The following is a 22,082-nucleotide window of genomic DNA, read 5'->3' as shown; positions in this document are numbered from 1 at the left end:
GAGGATGGTGGTTCAAGGCCAGCATAGACAAAAGTCTATGAGATTCCCATTTACAAAATAATCAGAAAAAAAAGCCAGTCTAGAGACATGCCTCAAGTGGTAGAGAATCATCTAAGCAAGTAAGCAGAACGAAGAGCATGAGTTACAGGGGTTTGAATTCAAACTAAGTAAATAAAGGTGGGATTTGATCTGAGGCTTTTCATTGATTGTCATCATTAGCTGTCCCCTGTCCTACTGGGCCATGGTCCCCCAATAGTGAGCTAGTACCTGCCATACTGTGTTTATAGTTGGCTTGAAAGTTCCTTAAAGGCCAGCTTTCTGAAAGCAATCCTTTCTTTAAGATTTGCACTTTCAGATCAGTCTTAACTGGTGTTTATATGTCAAGCTATTTCAGAAACATTTTGGTGAACTCAGTATGCATAAAGGTAAGGTTTCTAGCCTTCCTTGCTCCCTGAGGAAGAACAGAGAACCAAGTGGTGGAAATCAATAAATCTACCAAAAACAAATTAAGCAGTAGTTTATTGGACATTTTGTAGTTATTTTGTTATTATAAACACTTTGATATTTGTGTCACTTTTTAAAACAAATCAGACTAGTAGAGTGATCATTGTAAAGCTTTTCATATTTCAGTGGTGTTTGTTTTCTAAACATGAGAAACACAGGAGGTTTATAGAAATGTTATTTTATTAACACTTCTTTTGCCAAGTGTCATACTTAGTGTTACCTATTTTATCAGTCATTTGCTTCTGTGCATGACCTAGGTCAGCTTTTCACAGAACAATCCCAGTGCCCTACCGTTATCCTTAGGGTCCCCTAGGACCTGTTGGAAAGGTCACTTCTCAGCTCTACCCTGCATCAGAATCTGCTGCATCAGAATCCCTGAGGCAGGGGATAGCGTCGTGCAAATGATCAAGCTCTTCAGGGATACCCCATGAGAAGAGGGTTTATTGATCCAATACTTCTGACAAATGCTATGTAAGATCCACTCACTGTGCACATTAGCTTGGTAAAGGAACCCCTCCCCTTCACCCAGTATCCCCAGACTGACTTGACCACAAGATAGATACCCTTTCAGAAACAATGACTCAGCCTTAGACAGAACGTTCCTTGACTTGGGATGTGATAGATGATCCTCATTGGCATTGTTAAGACATGAACATAGCCAACCATTCATGTCTATGTGTAAGCCATCCGCTCATTGTTTCCCAGCCCATTTCCTTTGTTCGTGTGTGTTGTCTTGCTCTCCTTCTCACTTGTCTTCCATTTTCCCACTAACCATTCCCTCTGCAAACACAACAGGCCACCTTTTCAGGATGACAGGTTGCACTGGAAAGCTTCGCCCAGTGGAGATGGCAGCCATGTTGACTATGTCCACGACCAGAACCAGAAGAACTTGGGAGGGGTGCATGGTGTGACATATCGGGACAAACTCATGACTGCACTTTGAGAGACTGAAGCGTCTTCCTTCCAGTCGCCACCATAGATTCATTGCATTCCCTGAGAAGTGTCTTGATCACCTGGGGATGTCCTAAAGGTGTAGTTCCGAGGGGTGTTTGCAGTGTCTTTGTAAATATTTGAAGATAGCTGTGATAGTCATGCTCTACCATTGGCTGCATTCTCAATAAAATGAAGGGAGTTAAAGGCTCAGGAATCATTTTAATATTCTGATTTTGAAATTGGAGTGAAAATATATGCTTCTCATCTCACTGCATTATTTGTTATTTAACTAATGAGACCAAATAAAGCCAAAAAAGCTTGGGGAATTGCTTGGCATCTAGTTCTGTATGACCTTTGTTGGCCTCATTTCCCCACCTGAAAATAATGGGCTGTACTAAGTAATCCCCAAGGTTCTTTCTGATTTAAGATTTTGTGATCTATTTAATCTCTTATTTCAACTGAGGACAAACTTTGAAACTAAACTTCACCTAAAGAAAACTGCAATATCCTCTTCTGCAGCAGAAACTCAATAGAATGCATTAACTTATTCATTGTTTTATGAAAACAGGAAGACTTGGAATTTTCTATCTTAAAGCCATCCAGCCACCTTGAATTTCAGCCTTGGTACTAATCATAAATCACGTAGCTTCTGTTTTGATAGAATTTGCTGCTCAAGTATAAGAATAATTTTTCATGTCTTAGTGATTGGTGCTGCTCACTTGCATGATTTCAGAAGACATCATCCATTGTGAATACACACTGTTGGAGTGAGGGGTTGGTTTTTACTTTTGACTTTATTCCTTTGAAGGAGTGAAGCATTTGGGGCTCAAATGAAAGCCTGTGAGTGTCGAGGTTGTGCCAAAGCACTGTATTGTATAAGATGGGCTGAGACCTCGTCTTTTTGTAGAACCAGAAAACAATGTGTTGTCTTTTAGAATGAAATGTGTACCAAAATATTTATTTCCCCAATTTCAAGTCATGAGTCAAGCTTCTTTTTCCCCTCTTAATAGAACTGAGATGTTTTTTCACCACTGTTTTTGGGCAGTTGGTTAATTATTGTACCCCTTGGTTATATGTAATTGCAATTTGGCCCATTTTTAGCCCTTAAAAAATGTATTGAAGCCAGGTGCTGGTGGCTCACACCTGTAATCCTAGCTACTCAGGAGGCTGAGATCTGAGAATCAAAGTTTGAAGTCAGCCCAGGCAGGAAAGCCTGAGACTCTTACCTCCAATTCACCACCCAAAAGCCAAAAGTGGAGCTGTGGCTCAAGTGGTAGCATGCTAGCTTTGAACACAAAAAGTGTCTGGGCCCTGAGTTCAAGCCCTAAGACCAGCATACATACCCCCAAAATGTACTGACAGACATTTTCTTGCTCAAATCTGATATCTTTTGGTTATCCCAAAAGGAAGGAGTTAGATGCATATCTTGCATGGTGAAATCAGCCATCCATCAACTCTTCCTGAGATATTTGTTTACAGGTGTGTTTCATTTTAGCAGATGTGTTTACCCTCAGTATGTGCTGCATCCATATAAATGTGTTCTGAATCTTTTCATCTCTCTGATAACATTTTTACCAGTGTGTTTCCAAGGAATAAAGATTGTTCTTGCTTTTGTTTGACTCCATCTTCATTTCATCGATTCTTTTGCGTTGAAGTATCATCTTTGCGTGATCTTGTTCACGGGACACTGGCATCTCTGAAGGTGAGCATTCAGTTAATGGCAGGAACAGGACCAGCCTTGAATGAGACCACTCTTGATGAGTGTGGCTCTTCTTATAGACAGAGTGGCTGAAACACTTCTTCATCAGGGGAAACTGGTGAATGTTATAGTACCCCCAGAGATGCTGAGCAGAATGAAGTAGTTGCAGGGGGCTTGTTCCCCACTAACAGTCCCATGTGAAGGGGGTGTTTACCCCAGCTACTTTGCCCTACCTGACTGAAGACATCTAAACCCATGTGTGCAGCCTTCTGGAACCTGTAGACCCTGCCCAATCCCCTCCAATAAATACTTTTCTGCTGAAGGTCACTTGAGTCGATTCAGTCATCTGTAACCAGAATACTCATCAATATATGCACTTATGACTTAATGAGGTGTGTACTTTGCATTCCTCAGTTGTCCTTTCTCTATTGCATTTGACAGCTTCCTTCTTACTATTCTCTTGTCTTCTGTCATCCTGTTAAATATTGGTATCTTCTAAGGGTCTCTCCTTTGGTTACTGCTCTTCTTGCTGGTCTACTTGGATCTTCTTATCCTGTCATGACATAAGTGCTCTTGACTCAGAAACCATCATCTTTAATTCACACTGTTTCTGTGAGATTTTAGACTGACATGTCAACCTAGACACCTCATGTCCATGGCAGACACCACATGTTCAGACATCCTATTTTACTAGCCTTCTAACCTTCAATTCTTTTCCTGTCTTTCCCATAGTAAAAATGTATATACTATCCACAGCTCTTCTCCCTTTGCCACCATCTGTAGGCAGTCCACAGGACTGCTCCATGCTGCCTCCTTATTCTTGTATGTAGCCTTTCTTTCACTTGTTCCCAATACTGATCTTGCAGACGCCTCTTTCTTCTTGCTGGGAAGGCCCTCGCTGATCTCCTTGACTCTGACGAATTTGTCCTCACAGCTACTCGCATAATCTTTGTAACACCCCTCTGACCGCCACTCTAATGCTGGACCTCTGCCAGGGTTCTCCATCACCTGTATGATGAAGTCTAAGGCCCTCTCTGTGGGTATCCCCCCCCTTCATTTGTCCCATTCTCCAGCATTCTCCTCCCCCTATTTCTCACTCTCCTGTTTAGACGCCTAGAGTACTAAATTGAATGTACTTCCCAGCATACACCACACCTGCTGTTACTCACATCTGTGCCTTTGCAAGTGCTATTCCTTCCGCCTAGAATTGTGCCACTCCTACCCTTTTCCCCCAACTCCTGTTCATCCATCAGCCTCTGCTCAGACGTCATCTTCTCCAGGGACTCTCTTGACAGCCCCCACCCCTGCAAATTGGGTTAATTTCTGTGTTCTGTGTTCCACTACCACCTCCCCCTTCCACCCCCAAGTACAGGAACATTGTACTCACAGCTTTGTGTTTAAACAGCCTCTTTTGTTCATCTCCTCCCAGAGCCTGTATTCTCCTCAGGTATGAGCTTTGTGTCTGATTTGCCTTTGTTCCCAGTGCCTGACAGATAGAAGGTGCTCAATGAATGTCTGCCCAGCAAATGGATTCATTCTAAAATGGGATGTCTAACCAAGCAACAGGCGGTGATATGTCATCTCTGGGGTGGTCTGAAGGGATCTGATTAACCTTCTCTAGCCTAGGGCCATTGCATTTTGTATAGGACAAGGAACCACAACGTTATTTGTGGTTTCAGCTTTACCATGTGACTATTACTCAGTGTGTCAACTATGTTCTCATTTGAGGCATGGCAAGAATACTGAGCAGGGCTGAAGGCTGACCAGATGCCTGATGTTGGAAACCCCAGCAGATTGATGCTGGTATTCCATGACACACAGGGGTTAATAGCCAAGGGCTGTGCATCACATCCTACATGTACAACTTCACTTGATCTACTTGACTACTCACCAAGGTGGGTGGTATCATATTGTCACAGGTAGGGGAAATTAAAGCCAGGAGCCAGCCAAGCATTGCGTATATATCACGGCACTGATAAGTTGTAAGTCAGAATCTTGGCTCTATGGCCTAGATTCTCAGCCTGTGAGTACCACCAATCATTCAGCCATTATGACTCATTGATCCACACCTCAGCAAGACCATCAGATGATAATACAGTTCACTACACTGAAGACTGACTCGATAACTAGGGAACTACCCCTCAACATCAGCCATCTAGTAACCCTGTCCACTACCAACACCAAGAGAGGTCTGGTAACTGTCCATTCTCTCGCTCTCTCTTTCTCTTTTCTCTCTCTCTCTCTCTCTCTCTCTCTCACACACACACACACACACACACACACACACACACACACACACACACACAGTGGTCCAGTAACCCTCTCTGCACTTCACCACCCTCCACTAGTCTAATAATCCAGCCATTTAGCTCTGTTTTCAACAGAGCAGAGGTTTTAGGTATTGTTCTTAGTATCGCTCATTTGGGATGTTCCACTTCTTTCTGTCCAAGAACTCAAAGGTAACTTCTTTTGGAAGTTTTCTTTAGCTGCCAGAAAAATCAAGCTCACTAGTCCACAACTAATGCAATTAATGTTTTATATTTTTTTAACTTACACTACCTTTACCTGGTCTTCTATCATCCATTCATATTTCTGTGACTTCTCAGGACATCTAATAGGGCACTGACAGTGTCATTGAATTGATGTAATTCATGTGGGCCAGAAATCTTGAAAGCATGCCAGGTAATTACCTTGGCCTTCAAAACCTGGCCTGTCGCAGTGCTTGATCAACCATTTCCACTGAAAATGGTTCTCCTTCACAGCAAAGATGGAATAAGGACAGTATGAGAGCCCTTTTTTCTTCTTCTTCCCTGCTAAAACCATCTACCATCTTTCCAGGTCAGTGACTCTAGCCTCCTGGGTCCTTCCATGAATACAACTAATGACAGAACCTTTAGTTACCCTTGACTGTGTGGCTTTTAACTAGTCTTTTCAAATCTGAGCTCATCAAAGAACTCCCTGAACAGCCATATTGATCCCTTTGGATCAATAGTTCTCAAACTAAGCTCTAAGTCAATTCCTTGACTGACCAAGTCTTCCAAATGTTCCAGGTAGATGCCCTAAATTGGTATAGGATGCTTCACGTCTGCCATCTCCCACCAGGAGGCCTTGAGCACATGCAGAGGCAAGGCCTAAGGGCAAAAATAGAGAAAAGGCAGACTGCTATTAAAGGAAAGGCCCCAAAGGGAAAACAGGCACACTTGAAGAAGCCCCAGGGGTATCTAAAAGGCAAACAGAGCTGAAATTGGCATTTACCTGAGCCTCTGCAAAAGAAATCAATAAGTCTACAAGCAGGCCCATTTCTTTCCCCCAAATTAGGGAGTCAAACAATGGCTTGAACAGCTTGATTTAAAATGTTGATTGCTGGCCTCTATTGAAGGGGGTTGGGGTGAGATGCAAGAACTCTTTAACAATTTAACAAAGGGAACCCAAGGTGGGCAAGGGCCTCACCTCCCGTTGGAAAAGCACAGCTGCTTGCCTTCCTTGTTTTAAAAGTTCATTTTTAACTTTTATTAAAGGCATACCTATTTTTCAGTAGGTGTGATGTTAAAAATCAAATGGATGGATGGATGATGAATTGTCCATCTGTCTGTACAATGTAGGTTTGTCCTTCCTTAGGACATGGTGAAGAAAAGAATCTGAAGGGGTTAATGGCTCCTTATATGGAGTTAATTTCAACACTGTCTCCCTCCCCTCAGATTGTCAAATATTCCTCACCCTTGAGGGAATTCCAGCTGCTGGACAAGAAGAGAGTGTGCAGACACCTGTGTAAGGACCTGTGCCAAGCCCATTGTGGGGAAACAGGTGGGGGTTTGCAGAAGCAAAGTGGCAGGTCCCTACCAGTTAGCAAGCCAATTAAAGGAAGGAAGGACTAATGGCCCCACATTCTGGTTGTGTCCAGTTCTCTGACTAGATAAGATGTTTCAGTCTCAGCTTTGCTACTTACTAGCCCTGCAATCTTTGGCTAATTTTTCCTTGTTTGACTCATTTCCTCATCTCCAAAGAGAATTTAGCTATATTTTATTGTGAAGAGAATGAAATGCCTTATTTCTCTAAGGCACAGGTGCAGTGTTTGATTGCTAGCTAGTAGCAGGTTTTAGTGGGTTTGGGGGTACAAGACTTTAGCAGTCCATAAGAACAAAAACCAGCAAGGAGGGTCATCTAGTTCAAGGGCTGAGGATCGAAAGGTGTAGTCTAAGTTTAGCAGTGGATATGAGTACTTGTTTCCAAGGGAAAGAAAGATCAGGTGCACGAGGTGGGGGGTGCAATACAGAAAGACACTTTCTGAAACTGATGGCTAAGAGCAGAAGCACCCTGGGGATCTTTTGAGAGGGAACAAAAGGAGAACTCGAAATGATATTTCTGTCTGAGAATCCTCAATATAACTGGCGGGGTACATGGTGGACAATGGTTTTCTACCTGTAAATGGTAAAATTGACCTCAGGTGAGGAGTCCATGAGACCCTGGGAGTCCATCCTGCTGGCCCAGTGGGGACTTCAGGAGTCTGGAGAATTGAAGCAGAGCATCTGCTCAGCTCATTTATCTAATTTGGAAATTCATCTCATACAAAGCAGAGGAAGCTTTGCCCTGTTAAGAGACTAAGCAGAAAGCAATAAAGGGAACCGTTATGCTAGGATATATTTGTGCTTTCTAAACACACACACACACACACACACACACACACACACACACACACACACAAAAGAAACAGACAGTGGTAAAAATTTAAATTATTTTTCTTTTCTGCTTTATTCCCAGGTTCCCAGAGGCAAACATTGTTAGCGTTTCTTCTTGTCAATCTCAAGCTATTTTACATATAAACAAGCACACACACACACACACACACACACACACACATTCCACCAATCAATATTGATAGACACACAGTTGTACCAACTCCCTAACATTACATTACATGCCATTCATGCACATTGTGTTTGAGTGTGCTTGAAAGAACGAATTTATAGAATAACATCTGAGAAATAGAACCAGGGCTACAAAGGCATGTGCATATCTACTTTGGATATTGCCTTACAAAATTTCTCTCCAAAGATATCCTATGTGGCTTCATCCTCCACACACACCAGCATGATACCGAGGCTGTGGTGAGCCCACAGGCAGCCAGCTCATGCATGACCTTGGCCAACCTTTTCCGATTTTTCTTAGTCTGATGGCAAAGCCAGATTTTGTTTTTGTTACATTTCTCAAGGACGAGGTTGTACACCTTTTCATCTGCTTGAGTGCCATTTGTTACTTGTTTTCTGTGAACTATTGGGCTCTCTTTTCCTGAGTTGCAGCTGTTAATAAAGATCAGGTTGCCAGTGTACCATTAATCATGTCATCTTAGTATCTATGATAACGAAGAAAGCGAAGGAGTTGATTGTTACTGGACACTTTGTGAAAGCTGATTTATACAAGTTCAGATAACAAACAGCATGATAATACCCTGGAGAGCCCAAGAGAACCTAGGCAACATAAAAACATCCAAAGCAAAGGGATTGATTTCTGATATCTGTGTTTCTTTTCCTGTTTGAGCGTGTATTGAGAGCCTTCTACTTGGACTTCTTAAATAACCAACACAGACATCCTAAATTCTCTTGTGCATTTGATCAAGGAAGGCAAGACTTAGCTACAGTACCTTTATAATATATTTGATCTGAAATCTCAAATGCACCCCAATACCAGGCAGTGGTTTTATTGGAGAAACGGCTGCAGAATTTAAAATGTCAAAATGGTTGTAGTCTAGGCAATCCAATAAAAAGGGTGAGAATAATTAGAGGAACATCCTGCAGGCTCATGTTATAAGAAACACGTGGAAACCTACCTAATCATTCCATTCCCCCACTGCATAGTGAGTGGTTTAAACAACCCCTCTCTGCAGGGAAGACCTCAGAAGCAAGAGGCGTTGCTATGCTACCCAACCAACCAGCCTTACTCCCAGGCTGAATAAGGGGCATTGTACCTGTATTAAAGGCAGTTAAGCCAAGAAGTCCTGAAAATTTACCCCATGGATGTCTGGCCTCAGAGATGAAGGATGTTTATAACAGAGGCTTCTGAAATACCTACAAAAATTGGGGAACTGAGAGGATCATTTGAGGAGATTTTTTTATGTATTTTTTATTATTTTTTTTTGCCAATCCTAGGCCTTGCTTGGACTCTGGGCCTGAGCACTGTCCCTGGCTTCTTTTTGTTCAAGGCTAGCACTCTGCCACTTGAGCCACAGCGCCACTTCTGGCCTTTTCTATATATGTGGTGCTGGGGAATTGAACCCAGGGCTTCATGTATACGAAGCAAGCACTCTTGCCACTAGGCCATATTCCCAGCCCTGAGGAGAATTTATTTTTGTTTTTGTTTTTGTTTTTGGGCCAGTCCTGGGGCCTGGACTCAGGGCCTGAGAACTGTCCCTGGCTTCTTTTTGCTAGCACTCTGCCACTTGAGCCACAGCGCCACTTCTAGCCATTTTCTGTATATGTGGTGCTGGGGAATTGAACCCAGGGCCTCATGTATAAGAGGCAAGCACTCTTGCCACTAGGCCATATCCCCAGCCCCCTGAGGAGATTTTTTTAAGCACTAATGAATTCCAGAATAGATGAATCCTTACTTGTGACACCTCAGAAGCATGTACCCCCCACCCCCATCTTTAGCTCAGACTCCAGTTCACAAGGGTATCTTGTATAATTAAAATGTCTAAAACATACCCTCTACAGGCTAAGTTGTGAATTTCCACTCATCTAACCTGGACTTTATTCTGGGATGAACATTTTCATTTCATTCAGTGGATTGGGTGGTGTTGGGGGGTGGGGGAAGCTTCACTCCCCCTTCATGCCTGAGTCTCCCTCTGGTGCACAGACTGATAAACTGGCCATTTAGATGTTGTTTTATATTTTAGCAGCCAGCTTTTATGACAATGATTATTTCGGTCCTTTGAGGTTCCTGTATAATACAGTTTAGGGACATACTTAAAGCAGCCATTAAGGGCAGGTCTGTGCATGCCACTCTTTCTAGAAAATAATCTTCATTTAAAACAAAGTGCAGGCACTGGGATATAGACTTTAGAAGTACAGAAACCTCTTATAAATCAAGAGGGAAAGCACTGTCAGACTTATTAGAAGTGAAGGTTGCAAAGAAAAACAACTATATTTATATCTATATTTTTCAAGGCAATAAAATATTGATTAAAACTTGACATGAGCCCTTGAGCAAACATGAGCTTTACACATAATGATTCTCTAGACTTGAATCCTGAATTAATCAGAAATTGCCAACATCCTTGGTCTCACCATAATCATTCAGAGCCTTCCTTCCCTACCCTTTGCTGGCACATATGTGCATGCACACACACGTGTATGCACACACACATACACATGAAGACAGGTAGTGAGAAAGCCATTGAAAAAATGTAGCAAAGATAATACCAAGATAAAATATTTTCTGACAGAGAATTTTCCAGTCTTGCTTAGCTATTTATTATTTATTGTGATTCATTAAATAATCTAGTAACTCCAAAGGAAAATTGCAGATTCAATTCACAGATAAAGGCATTTATTCTACTCTGACTCACATAAGACAGGAGAGCCAACCACCATTGAACTCTTAACAGCTCTCCTTATGATGTGCAATAGTTTATTTGCAGTTTTCAGGGATTAAATATGTCATTAGGAACTAATGGGAATATATAACTGAAGTGAAGCTCAAGCTTTTACAGGTAGATATGTGATAATTACCCAAGGAAGTGTAAATTTTAATGATTAAAACTAACTCATTGGTCAAGCACTGGTGGCTCATACCTGTAATCCTAGCTACTCAGGAAGCTGAGATCTAAAAAATTACAGTTTGAAGCCAGCTCTGACAGGAAAGTCTGGGACACTCAGCTCCAGTTAACCACTTTAGTAAAAATATTAAGGGATAGTGCCAAGGCCCTGAGTTCAAGCCCCCAAACAGGACACATACACACACACACACACACACACACACACACACACACACACACACGGAATCTAAATCACACCAAAAATGTAGTTTGGGGGGAAGGATTTCTAGAAATCAAACACAAGGTCTTGGGGCATGATGAGCACAAAGAAAAAAGTACTTTTGATCTTTTTAGAAGAAAAAAATGAGCGCAAGTCATCTTTCTCTCTAGTCATTTTTTAATGAAACTAAATTACTATAAGAAATCATCTCTAATTAACAGAACTAACATTTGTAATGTGTCACATTTCTAAGATGCAAATGCAATTTCCTTCTCAAACTCATTATGGACAAAGTAGTTTTTCAAATATATTCTACTTAAGTGCTAAGGAGTACATTTGCTCTCCATTCAGTGAGAACTTGTAAAAATGTGTTGGCCTGTTTAGTAGCTACTAGAATAAAACTGAAATCATGACAGATATTGTGGAAGCCAGAATGAGCAAATGCACCTCCCATCATCTTTCAGACAGAGCAGAGATGAAGTTCATGGAAAAAAGAAAAAAATAAAGCTTAATGTCCCAAAGTGCTGTGTCTTGGACCACAATAAGTGAACTGCACTTCCTGGGGCCACAGCCAAACAACATCTAAGCCAAAGCTAAGTACCAGATAGCACTCCTGGGTTATCATCAGACCTGCCCTGTCTGTCATCCATATCACAAGGCATTGCCACTCAGCTCTAAAGAAAGCACAGAGCTGGTGTATCGGCGTATGCTTGAACTCCTAGCTACTTGGGAGTGGTATGATGGATGGATTATGGTTCAAGGCCAGCTTGGGCAAAAAGTTAGCAAGATTCCCACCTCACCCATTAAAAGCTGGGTGTGTTCATATGTGCTTGTCACCCCAAGTACATGGTAAGCATAATTAGAATCATGGTCCAGGTCAGCCTTAGGGAATAAATTTGGGACTCTATTCTAAAAAATAATCAGTGCAAAAAAAAAAAAAAGAAGACTGGGTAGAGTACCTGCCTAGCCTAGTACAAGTCCTTGAGTTTAAATCCCAGTACCACTGAGAAAGAGAAAGATACTAGCCATGTAACTTTGGGAAAGTTACTGATTTTGTTTCCTTGCCTATAAATAAGGATAGTAAGTATTTTTTCATGGTTGTGAGAGGCTACATAAATTAATGGCACAAGGCTGAGTACTCAAAAATGTTAGTTTTTTTTTCCTCTCCATGAGTATTTAAAGAGCATGATTAATGCAGTAGTGTTTGGTCAGCAGGCATGATTCTGCCTGATGCCATCTGTTATAAGAACACAGTACTTGGTAGGTTCTGTTGTGGAGAATCCCAATTCTCCACATGTAGGATTGTCCTCACATGGGCTAAAAGTAAAGCAGGAACCAGTTGGTTCCAACCAGGCTTCTCTGAAAAAGGTTTGGAAAATTGGGTGCTGCTAGGTGGGCTGCACAGGTCCCTGATTCTGTCTTCAAGACCCCCCTTACCACAGAGCTGAATCAGACTCCAGGAGTAGGTGAAAGAGGAACTCCAAGTAAAGGCAGCGTGGTCCATGTGCTCTGAGTAATCCAGGCAAGAAGCCAGGGACTTGGGATAAAGGGCATTCACCAAGTTTACCCAGGGAAAGAAGATGGTATACAAACCTATAGGGACATCTTAGCTACCCAGACATTGGCATTCTGTTAAAAAGCAGAGCATCTTTTGATTGCCTGGCCTGCCTACCTGCCAAGTTAGTTGTTTGGAAGGCAAAGTACACAGGGCAAGGATTGGTCAGTTCTGGTCAGCAAGGAAGACTTAGGGTAAAAATATACATGGACAACAGCCTTGGAAGACAGTCATATTCTCTCACTGGTAGGAAACCAGATTTCACAATGTCAAAAACAAGATCTACCTAACAAAGAGTATTCATCATGCAGGGTAGAATATAACACCGATAACCTGAAACATGAAGGCTTGCTCGGGCCCTTCAGACAGATTAAAAACTTAAGACAGAATTAGGAGAGAAGGAAGATGGAACCCATGACCAAAACTAAAAACACAGAGAGCTTTTCTGAAAGGAATGTTAAAGTTTTATAGATGCACACTTGGGCTGGAGCAAAGAGATGAACAGTGCAACATCAGCCATTGTTGAAGCTGGCATGTGAGGTTAACAGGGCAGAAAATGGGCCCAACCTCAACCTCTGTTATTTTCCTTTTTCAACAAGGAATATACCAGAAGGAAAAGGGAACAGAGAAGAAATTGAGTCCAAGGTAAGGGGATGGGGTCAGGAAATACATGCTTGCTTTGTGATTAGCTCAAGTCTTTAGGCTTAGAAAATTTCTCCCTCTTTCCCACCCCACCCCACCCCCCTTTCTGGGAAATTTTCACTTATTGCTGAGTTAGCATGGGGCAGAAAACCCACAGTCTTAGGGAGATGCCAGAAGAGTAAAAAGGAAAGTATCATATGGTTTCTTGAAAAATGAATCCCAAAAACTGAACTGTTAAGCGTAATGGTGATGCTGGCTAAAGACAGTCTTGGAGCACCTAGTGAAAAAGTAGTGTTAACATCCACTTAGGCTGGATTGTGTTCATCTTTAGTAAGCCAACAGTATCTATCCTGGTAAGTGGGGTTTGTCAGGAGCCACAGGTAATATTGAAACACTTAACAGTTTAAATTTCAAAACTAAGGATGACTGCACATACTGAGAATCATTCTAGAGGCATTTTGAATTCAATAAGGCAAGAAAACAAAATAGAAATAAATATTGGAAAGGAAGAACAAAACTCTGTGATGGGATTAGGGATGTATCTCAGTGGCAGAGCACTAACCTAACACATTCAAGGTCCTAGGTTCAATCCCCAGTACTGATAGTCACAATCATGTGACTATCTTAAAGCCCAGGTGAATTCCTACTAATTAGAGAGTTCCACAAAGTAACTAGAAACAGAAATACCCTGAAGTCAAGCCAGTTTGTATAGCTAATCATTAAAAATTAAATTATAATAGTGATATCTCATTTTGAACTGTGACAAAACTAAAACGTGCCTAAGAACTAGGTTAGTAAGATACCTTCCATGTCTTCATCAAAAAATTACAAGTTTGCTGTATGTTTTCTAAAAATCTGAATAAAGGGAGAGAAATATATTTTTTGTGAATATGCTCTTTCAAATCCATAATATGTAATGCTCCAAATGAGAATTCCAGTGGGATTGTTTGGGTAGTAGACGTGAATTCTAAAGTAATCTGGAAGATGTAGTACATGATGACAGCTAAGCGAAGGAGAAAATACGATGTGGGAAAGAGAATAGCATTTGTGAGATCACATATTTCTTAAAACACAAAAATTATTAAGACATGCAATTCTGGTTTAGCAAGATAAATTGATAATTAAGAATGTGAAGCATCCAGAACCAAAAATTGGTTGAGACTGTATATCAATAATCATGGACAATCAGGAAAACTGAAACTATTCTGGGCATTTCTTACAGAGGGAACTTAATATTGGGAATTGGTTATACTAAGGGTAAGAGAAGCTAAATTAGACAGTGAAGCAATTTAGAAATGAAAAAACAGAATCTTCTTATAACTTTTAGGCTAGAGGAGCAAAAGGACAAAGGGAGGTGGTACTGGGATGCTGGTGGCTCATATCTGTAGTTCTAGCTACTCAGGAAAAAAGTTCATGATACTGTCTCAACCAATATCTGGACATAGTGGGGTATGTCTCAAATTCTTTTTTTTTGCATCCATTTTATTATTTACTTTAAAAAATGTAATATACAAGGCATTTTCTTAATAACATTTCAAATATTTTTACAAATTCTTACAGGAGGAGGCTATAATCAGCAGAATTGTGATTCTAGTACAACCTAGCACCCCCCCACCCCCAAATCGATGAGACTGTCTCAGTTAAAGAACCTTGGCATGGTAGCATTTTCTTGTTGTCCTAGCTACCATGGGAAACAAGATAGGAAGATACTTGCTCAGGTTGGACCCTCTCTCAAATTGTAAAGAAAAGGGCTAGAAGCCTGGCTCACCAGAAGAGCACTCATCTAGCAAGAGCAAGGTTATAAGTTCAAGCCCCAGTACCATCCAAAAAGAAAAAAGGAGGAGGAATAGATAGAGAGATTGGCAATGTTTTAGTACCCAAGAAGCTGGGGACGCAGGGAGCCCAGAAAGTCCGGTGAGACTTCTTGCGAATGTGGTCAGTCAGGAGCAGCTGAGAAAGGAGCACTCTTTGAGCACTCTATAATGTGCCGTGCACAGCAAAATTGGCATTTCCAGTTTATGGAACAGGAAGAAATTGTCCATTGAGGTCTGTTGAAACCATTGGATCTTTATGTCAGAAAAAAATGTTAGACCTTTACTTCACAATCAATGCATAAATCCCCAATGAAATCCAAATTCCAAATATTAAAACATGAAGTGCTAATAGCAGGAAGCTTGGTCTTGTGTCCATAGTGAGCCAGACAAAGTCCCTCAGCATCTAGAGTTAGCACTGTCTGAGCATGTCACCTTGCATCACTACCCCCTGGGGAGTCTTCCTCTTCTCCAACTCCTCAGGCTATGCTGAGTGTCCCTCCCTTGCTTACCTTAAGCAAAGCAGCAGTGAACTCCTGAAGGGCAAAGTCAAGGTCAAGTACGGTGGTACTTACCTTCATGCCTGGCACTAAGATCTGTATCCAGTGCCCTAAGATTTCATTCTGCTCTTAGTCTGGCCTGTATTTGTTGAGCGCCTGCTATGTGCTCAGCACATTTCTTAGCACAGCGGAGGACCAAATGCACATGGAAGTCTCTCAGTTCCTATGGTGCTTCCTGTATGGTTGGGAAGACAAGTCTGTGACTGGGCATACAAGGATGTCACAGCCGGGGTTCTAAGGACTTGGATTTTCCTGACGAGTGCATTTGCTGCCTTAAATAGAAGCCAGGGACAGATGGGAAGAGGTAGCAGATGGACAGCACTCGGGGTGGCGGGCTGGGAGGAGGGAGTCCTGGATTGTGTCCCAGGCTCAGCTAGAGTCTGACAGAGTGACCTACTCACCTCATCCCCATAGTGAGATCATATGCAAGATGAGAAGGGCGACATGCTCCGCCCTGGCCACAGGTTGGCTTTAGAGATGGATCATAATATTGTTGGTGTGAAGCAAGGTCTACATGGATTCTCCCCCAAATCTCCCCTAGGCTTTTCAAAATCAACTCTGTTTTGACCTATTTCAAGTGCCATGCCAGTGTTTTCTAGTATTTTCACACAGTTATACAACCATGGCTATAGTCTGATTTGGGAACATTTTCATTCCTCCTCAGAGAAATTCAGTACTATTATTAGCAGGCGCTCATTCGCTCCTCATTTCCTCACATCCTCACCAGTCCTTCATAATCACTAATCTATTCTGTCTTAAACATTTCACACACAAGGAATCATATAACATGTGGCCTTTGGTGTCTGGCTTCTTTCAATCAATGTTCTTGGTCTCAAAGTTCCTGCAGGGTATATCACGGATGGATAGTCAGCTCCTTTTCATGGCTACATAATTTTTCACAATATGGATGTACTACATTTTATGTATTCATCAGTTGATGAACTCTTAGCTTGGTTCTACCTTTGGCTGATTGTGAATTTATGAATAATTCTGCTACGCATATCCATGTGCACACTTTCATATGGGTATATTTCCATTTATTTCTCTTCGGTAATATTTGTTTCCAGGAGTGAGATTGTGTTGCATCCTACGTGATTCTACTTTTAACTTTCAGAAAACCTCCAGGCTGTTTTCCAAACTGGCTGCACCATTTTCTTTTCATTCTTCCAGCAGTGTACATGGATTCACCCACTGATTTTTGACATTCATCCATAGTCAGAGGATACCTGAGGGGTTTGATTTCTAAGTTTCTGCAACTTATTATCCAGGATTATATCCCCAGGGCTGCTCTCCCAATCCCAGGGAAGGTGGCTGGGCTGTAGAGCACCCTGGCCACTTGGCCTGGTTTTTGGCAGACAGCTTGGATTCCATCTTGGCCCCCTTCTCCATCCGTGTCCAGCACTGATGGTGGATTCTGAAGGCTGCTGGATCAAACCTACAGCCCATGTTAATGGGGACCCATGCATTTGGCAGGTTGGGATCCTGGGTCAATCAGATTGGAGGCTCTGGCTGGGAGCATGTGTGGAACTAAGCAGGAATGGAGGAACCCCCAACCCTGGGTGTTCTGCACAGCTCACCTACCCCTAATTCAGTCAACGAAGACTCTAGGACACAGGTCCAGTGGGAACCTGGCTTCTTCAGAGCTGATCTTCCCCTGAGAAAAGAGAAGAAGGGACTTGGATCTGATTCAAGGCTCTGTTTGCATTCATTGCCTAACAGGGGACATTATACATCCTCCCTGAGCCCCGATGTCACACAAGGTGGCAGCAGCAGCCTGGCAGGAAAGTGGTGACAGCTAAGCATTAAAGGGCCACCCACAGTGCTGGGCACATGGCAGCCCCTTCAGCCATGCCAGCTTCTTTCTTACTTGTTACTCATGAGAGGAAATGTTAAAGCCTGCACAGTCCTCCTTTAACACCCACTCTTCAACAAGTATTTGCGTCCTCTTTCCAGAATATAGAACACCTCCAGAGCCCGAATCTCCAAGGATAGTGAGTGTGGATCTGTCATGTTCTCCAGAGCCTTAGCCAATGTCCCTGAGGCCTGGGGGTAGGGGTTCAGGGGAGATGCTATGTGCACTCATCCCTTCTACAGTGGGCTGGGCCTTCTCTGAGATCAGCAGAGCAGATACTGTTGACGACTCAGTCCATGGGGATGGCAGCTTCAGGTGTTCTGCAGAGAACTCTCCGTGAGGTCATGAACACAACCCCACAAAACTCCATGGTAAGACCTTCAGGATGTAGGGGCAGGGAAAGACTTCCAGATCATTCCACTGTCCACTTAGGAAGCTTTACTCATTCAGAGACTCTTTTTTTTTTTTTTTTTTGCCAGTCCTGGGGCTTGGACTCAGGGCCTGAGCACTGTCCCTGGCTTCTCTTTTTGCTCAAGGCTAGCACTCTGCCACTTGAGCCACAGCGCCACTTCTGGCCATTTTCTGTATATGTGGTGCTGGGGAATTGAACCCAGGGCCTTATGTATATGAGGCAAGCACTCTTGCCACTAGGCCGTATCCCCAGCCCCATTCAGAGACTCTTAACCCAGTAGATTCCCAAGTCCGGCCCCAGGCATTTTCTCTGACCTTCATGGATTTCTCTTTCCTCTTTCCCCCTTGGGGTAGTAGATGAAAATCACACACACACACACACACACACACACACACACACACACACACACACACACACACATTGTGGCGGGGTGGGGGGCTTGAACTCAGGGCCTGGGCAATGTCTCTTAGCTTTTTTGCTTGAGACTAGCACTTTACTTCTTGAGCCAAATCTCCACCTTCAGCTTTTTAGTGGTTAAATGCAAATAAGAGTCTCATGGGCTTAACTGCCCAGGCTGGCTTCAAACCAATGTCCTCAGATGTTGAAAAGCTAAGATCACAGGTGTAAGCCACTAGCACCCAACTCACACACATACATTTTAACTGTTTGCTATTCACTCTTTGCCTTTCCTTAAAACACACACAAAAAAATGTACACTTTCAACTTACAAAGACAAGTATGTGATACACCACCTGTGTGCCCTCCCATGCCTATAGCATGTAGTACTAATCAAACAGCACTCTCTCTCTGAGCTGGGTGCAGTCCTCCATCTTCAACTCCAGGCAGGGAGAGAGGATCGATTGATGCTGGCATCAGAGATGGTGTCTATTTGTTATCCTTCAGAAACTCCTACTTAAAGCTTCCAGCTTCACTTGGAGTCCTAAGTGGATGCCAGATCTTTGTTCCAAGATATCTTTCGTTGGCTGTTCATCCCACCCTCGTTGCAGCCCATTTGAAGTTCAAGCATGTCAAAGCAGGCCTCATTCTCCACAGCCTTTCTCTTGTTAATGACATAACATTTGCCGGGGCCTCCAGTCCAAGAAACATAGTTTCCTGCTCCCTTCCTGTCTCCCTGTTCTTTCCTTCTCCTACCCAGCCAAATCACCTACCCGTCACCCTGTTCTTTTCAGTGCCCCTTAGGTCTGTCCTTCCTGCTTGAGCAGTTCCATTGCCCATGTGGGCCTTTAGCAGGCAGGAGACGGTGAGCCTTAGGCTCACATCCTCTTCAGTCCCCCAAGCAAAGGGCATCTCTCTTCTGAGCTTCCCACCTTTGTATCTCTATACAGCAAAGATGATTTTCAGTATATTTGAGAGACAGGCAAATAATGCTAACATAGGTTCCCATAGCTGTTGTTCAGTGCCAACTCCACAACTCACTAGTCCATTCTCCCTTGCTTCCTTTCCACCTTTTTTCCTTTTCTCCCTCCCTTTTTCCTCCCATTCTCCTTTCTTCTTCCTTTCTCTCTTCTGTCTTTCCTTCCTTCCCTGCTCTCCCTCCTTTCCTCCCTCCTTTCTTTCCTTCCTTCCTTAAGAACTTAAAGAACACAGATCTGCTCACTACAAAATCAGATTGCTTCTGTAAAATAGCTGCCAGTGTTGGGAGAAAGGATGAGTCTCGGATCTGGAATCTGCCTGCCAATCCCCTTGCTGATGGCACACTGCAGAGGAGGAGATTGAGCAACTGTCCAAGGTCCTGCTGCGAGGGTTGGGGCCGGGCTAAGCCTAGAGCCCAGCCTTCAGCTCTACCTAGGTGCACTCTCTGCCATCCCTGTGGGGAGGGAGGATACCCTGGATATTTCAGGGTAGAGAGGGGAAGGTGGAGCAAATCTCTGCCAAACGCCAAAGTCGTACCTTCTTCCTTTTTACTTCATTTTTGTTTTTTGGGTTGTTGTTGTTGTTTCCGAAGGAAGGGGTGTTGGGGCTTGAACTTTCAGTTGAAGAAAACATTTCAGCATATTATATCAATGTAATCACTTTTTATATAGACATTGTCATGAAATGCAAATTTCAAATTGTTTCTTATAAAGAAGGGATAGTGGTTGGGCGCTAGTGGTTCACATCTCTAACCCTAACTACTTAGGAGACTAAGAACTGAAGGAATAGAGTTTGAAGCCTGCCCAGGCAGAAGAGTCCCTAAAACACTATCCCTAACCAATCAGTACAAAGCAGAGCTGGAGGAATGGTTCAAATGGTAGTGACAGCCATGAGCAAGCAAGTGGAGGGAGCACAAGATCCTGAGTTCAAGCCCAGGTATTGGTGTGTGCATGTGCATGCATGCACACACACGTGCAACACACACACATAGACAAACACAAGAAATGAAAGCAAAAGGTGGTTTGAGCCCACAAAAGTAATGAAAAGGTCCTGCCACAACCCTTGTTCTGGCTTTCAGGTATTCAATGCGAGGGACACCTCTGAGTATGTGATTGGACCACATCCCAGAATAAATCAGTCTAACTGAAGATGGAGGGTTCTTCCTCCCAGGCTGCAGCGTCACCCCAGCTAGAGCCAGCTACACTGCAGCAGTCATGGGACTGTGCTAGGACACACAATAAGGAACTTCTAGTTTGTCACCTAATCTTACCAGAGAATCTCTTAAAGATTACCTCTTACTGTTGTTTTTATTTCTTCCTCCCATTTAGAGAATGTGTCTTTGAAAAACAACAACAAGGGGCTGGGAATGTGGCTTAGTGGTAGAGTGCTTGCCTAGGATGCATGAAGCCCTGGGTTCCATTCCTCAGCACCACATACACAGAAAAAGCCAGAAGTGGCACTGTAGCTCAAGTGGTAGAGTGCTAGCCTTGAGCAAAAAGAAGCCCAGGGACAGTGCTCAGGCCCTGAGTTTAAGCCCCAGGACTGGCAGGGGGAAAAAAAAGCCTTCTATTCCATTTCAAAGTTAAGAATTTTTTTATGGTACAAGGTGTCATGTTTCTGATATACACAAATTTCTTTTTTGTTGGTTTCCTTCAGATACAATGTGGCCATAATACCTTTTAAGAAGGACTTAGTTAATGAATCTGTTTCTCTTGGTCTTTGATGCATACCTAGAAAGTGTCTTTGAACATCCAAGTGGGGCCTTACTAAATCCCCCTTTTCCCTAGCTGCAGTGTTTCATTCCTCGAATCCCAGCACTTGTGAGGCTGAGGCAGAAGGGTGGCAGGTTCAAGACCCTGTCTCAAATATCAATCTTATCAGTTCATCAACAACAATCCTTTTCTAACTCCTGCTCTTGTCATCACCACAGCTACCCGCTCCCCTCCCCTTTGCTCAGCCCCTCGGACCGGCTGCCTTTTGGCATTGAGGAGAATGGGGGCACACCATTCCCCCCAAAAGCTGCTGGAAGACATCACCACCAGCACCAGCATCATTCCAACTACGGCCTCTCGCTGACTCTGGAGAACAAGGAGGGGCCATTGAGGTCCCCGAACTCGAGCAGCAAGTCCCTTACCAGTGAGTTGGGGTGAGGGGCAGGGGTTCAGAACTGGAGGTTCAGGAATGAGGAGTAGGGCTGCAGCTGAGTCTGCAGTGCCCGGGGCAGACCTTTGCCCATGCCCACGCAACATGAGGGCTGGTAGTGTTGTGCCTATGGCCAGTTTTGGACAGAGTAGACAAGAGTCTGACAGACTCAGGCAGGGAAAGCTCCAGCTTGATCACAGGGTGCAGCCCTCTGCAAAATAGCAAGGGCAGACAGAAATGGTAGCTGGCTTTCCACTGTCCTGATTTCAGGAAAACCCATCCTGACAGCCTTACTAAAAGCTGGGCTTGGGCCATGGGCGGTGGCTAATGCCTGTAATCCCAGCTGCTCAGGATGGTTGAGAGGATTGCAGATCTAGGCCAACCTGGGCAAAAAGCCTATGAGACTCCATCTCTACCAAAAACAAAAACAAAAACAAAAACAAAACTGGGTACTGTTGTGTGCCCTCGTCATCCCAGCTACAACCAGAAGGGTAAAAAGGATTTATGCACTTCACATAACTCTGCACCCTCATATCTATCCACACTGCCCTTGCCTGACAAACATCACAGGTTCATCCTTCTGCACCTGGGTAACTGTCACGGCATCCTAAGGCAGCTCTTCCAATGC

General features: G+C 43.3%; 1 protein-coding gene across 4 annotated transcripts in view; it reads left to right on the top strand.

Moving 5' to 3' along the window:
* The window catches only part of Epb41l4b (erythrocyte membrane protein band 4.1 like 4B), a 136,779-nt gene that overhangs the window by 74,508 nt on the left and 40,189 nt on the right, over nt 1-22,082 (top strand). For 3 of the 4 annotated variants that reach the window (XM_048338720.1, XM_048338734.1, XM_048338711.1), the window contains exon 16: nt 21,243-21,448. In XM_048338720.1, coding sequence (XP_048194677.1) covers nt 21,243-21,448 — 206 coding nt within the window. Of the gene's footprint in view, nt 1-1,299; nt 2,611-21,242; nt 21,449-22,082 lie in introns of those variants that run through there. The other variant, XM_048338728.1, reaches the window with a different exon arrangement.

This window comes from Perognathus longimembris, chromosome 1 (genome assembly GCF_023159225.1).
Source record: "Perognathus longimembris pacificus isolate PPM17 chromosome 1, ASM2315922v1, whole genome shotgun sequence".
Taxonomy (NCBI): Eukaryota; Metazoa; Chordata; class Mammalia; order Rodentia; family Heteromyidae; genus Perognathus; species Perognathus longimembris.
This window is presented reverse-complemented; position numbering and strand designations above follow the sequence as displayed.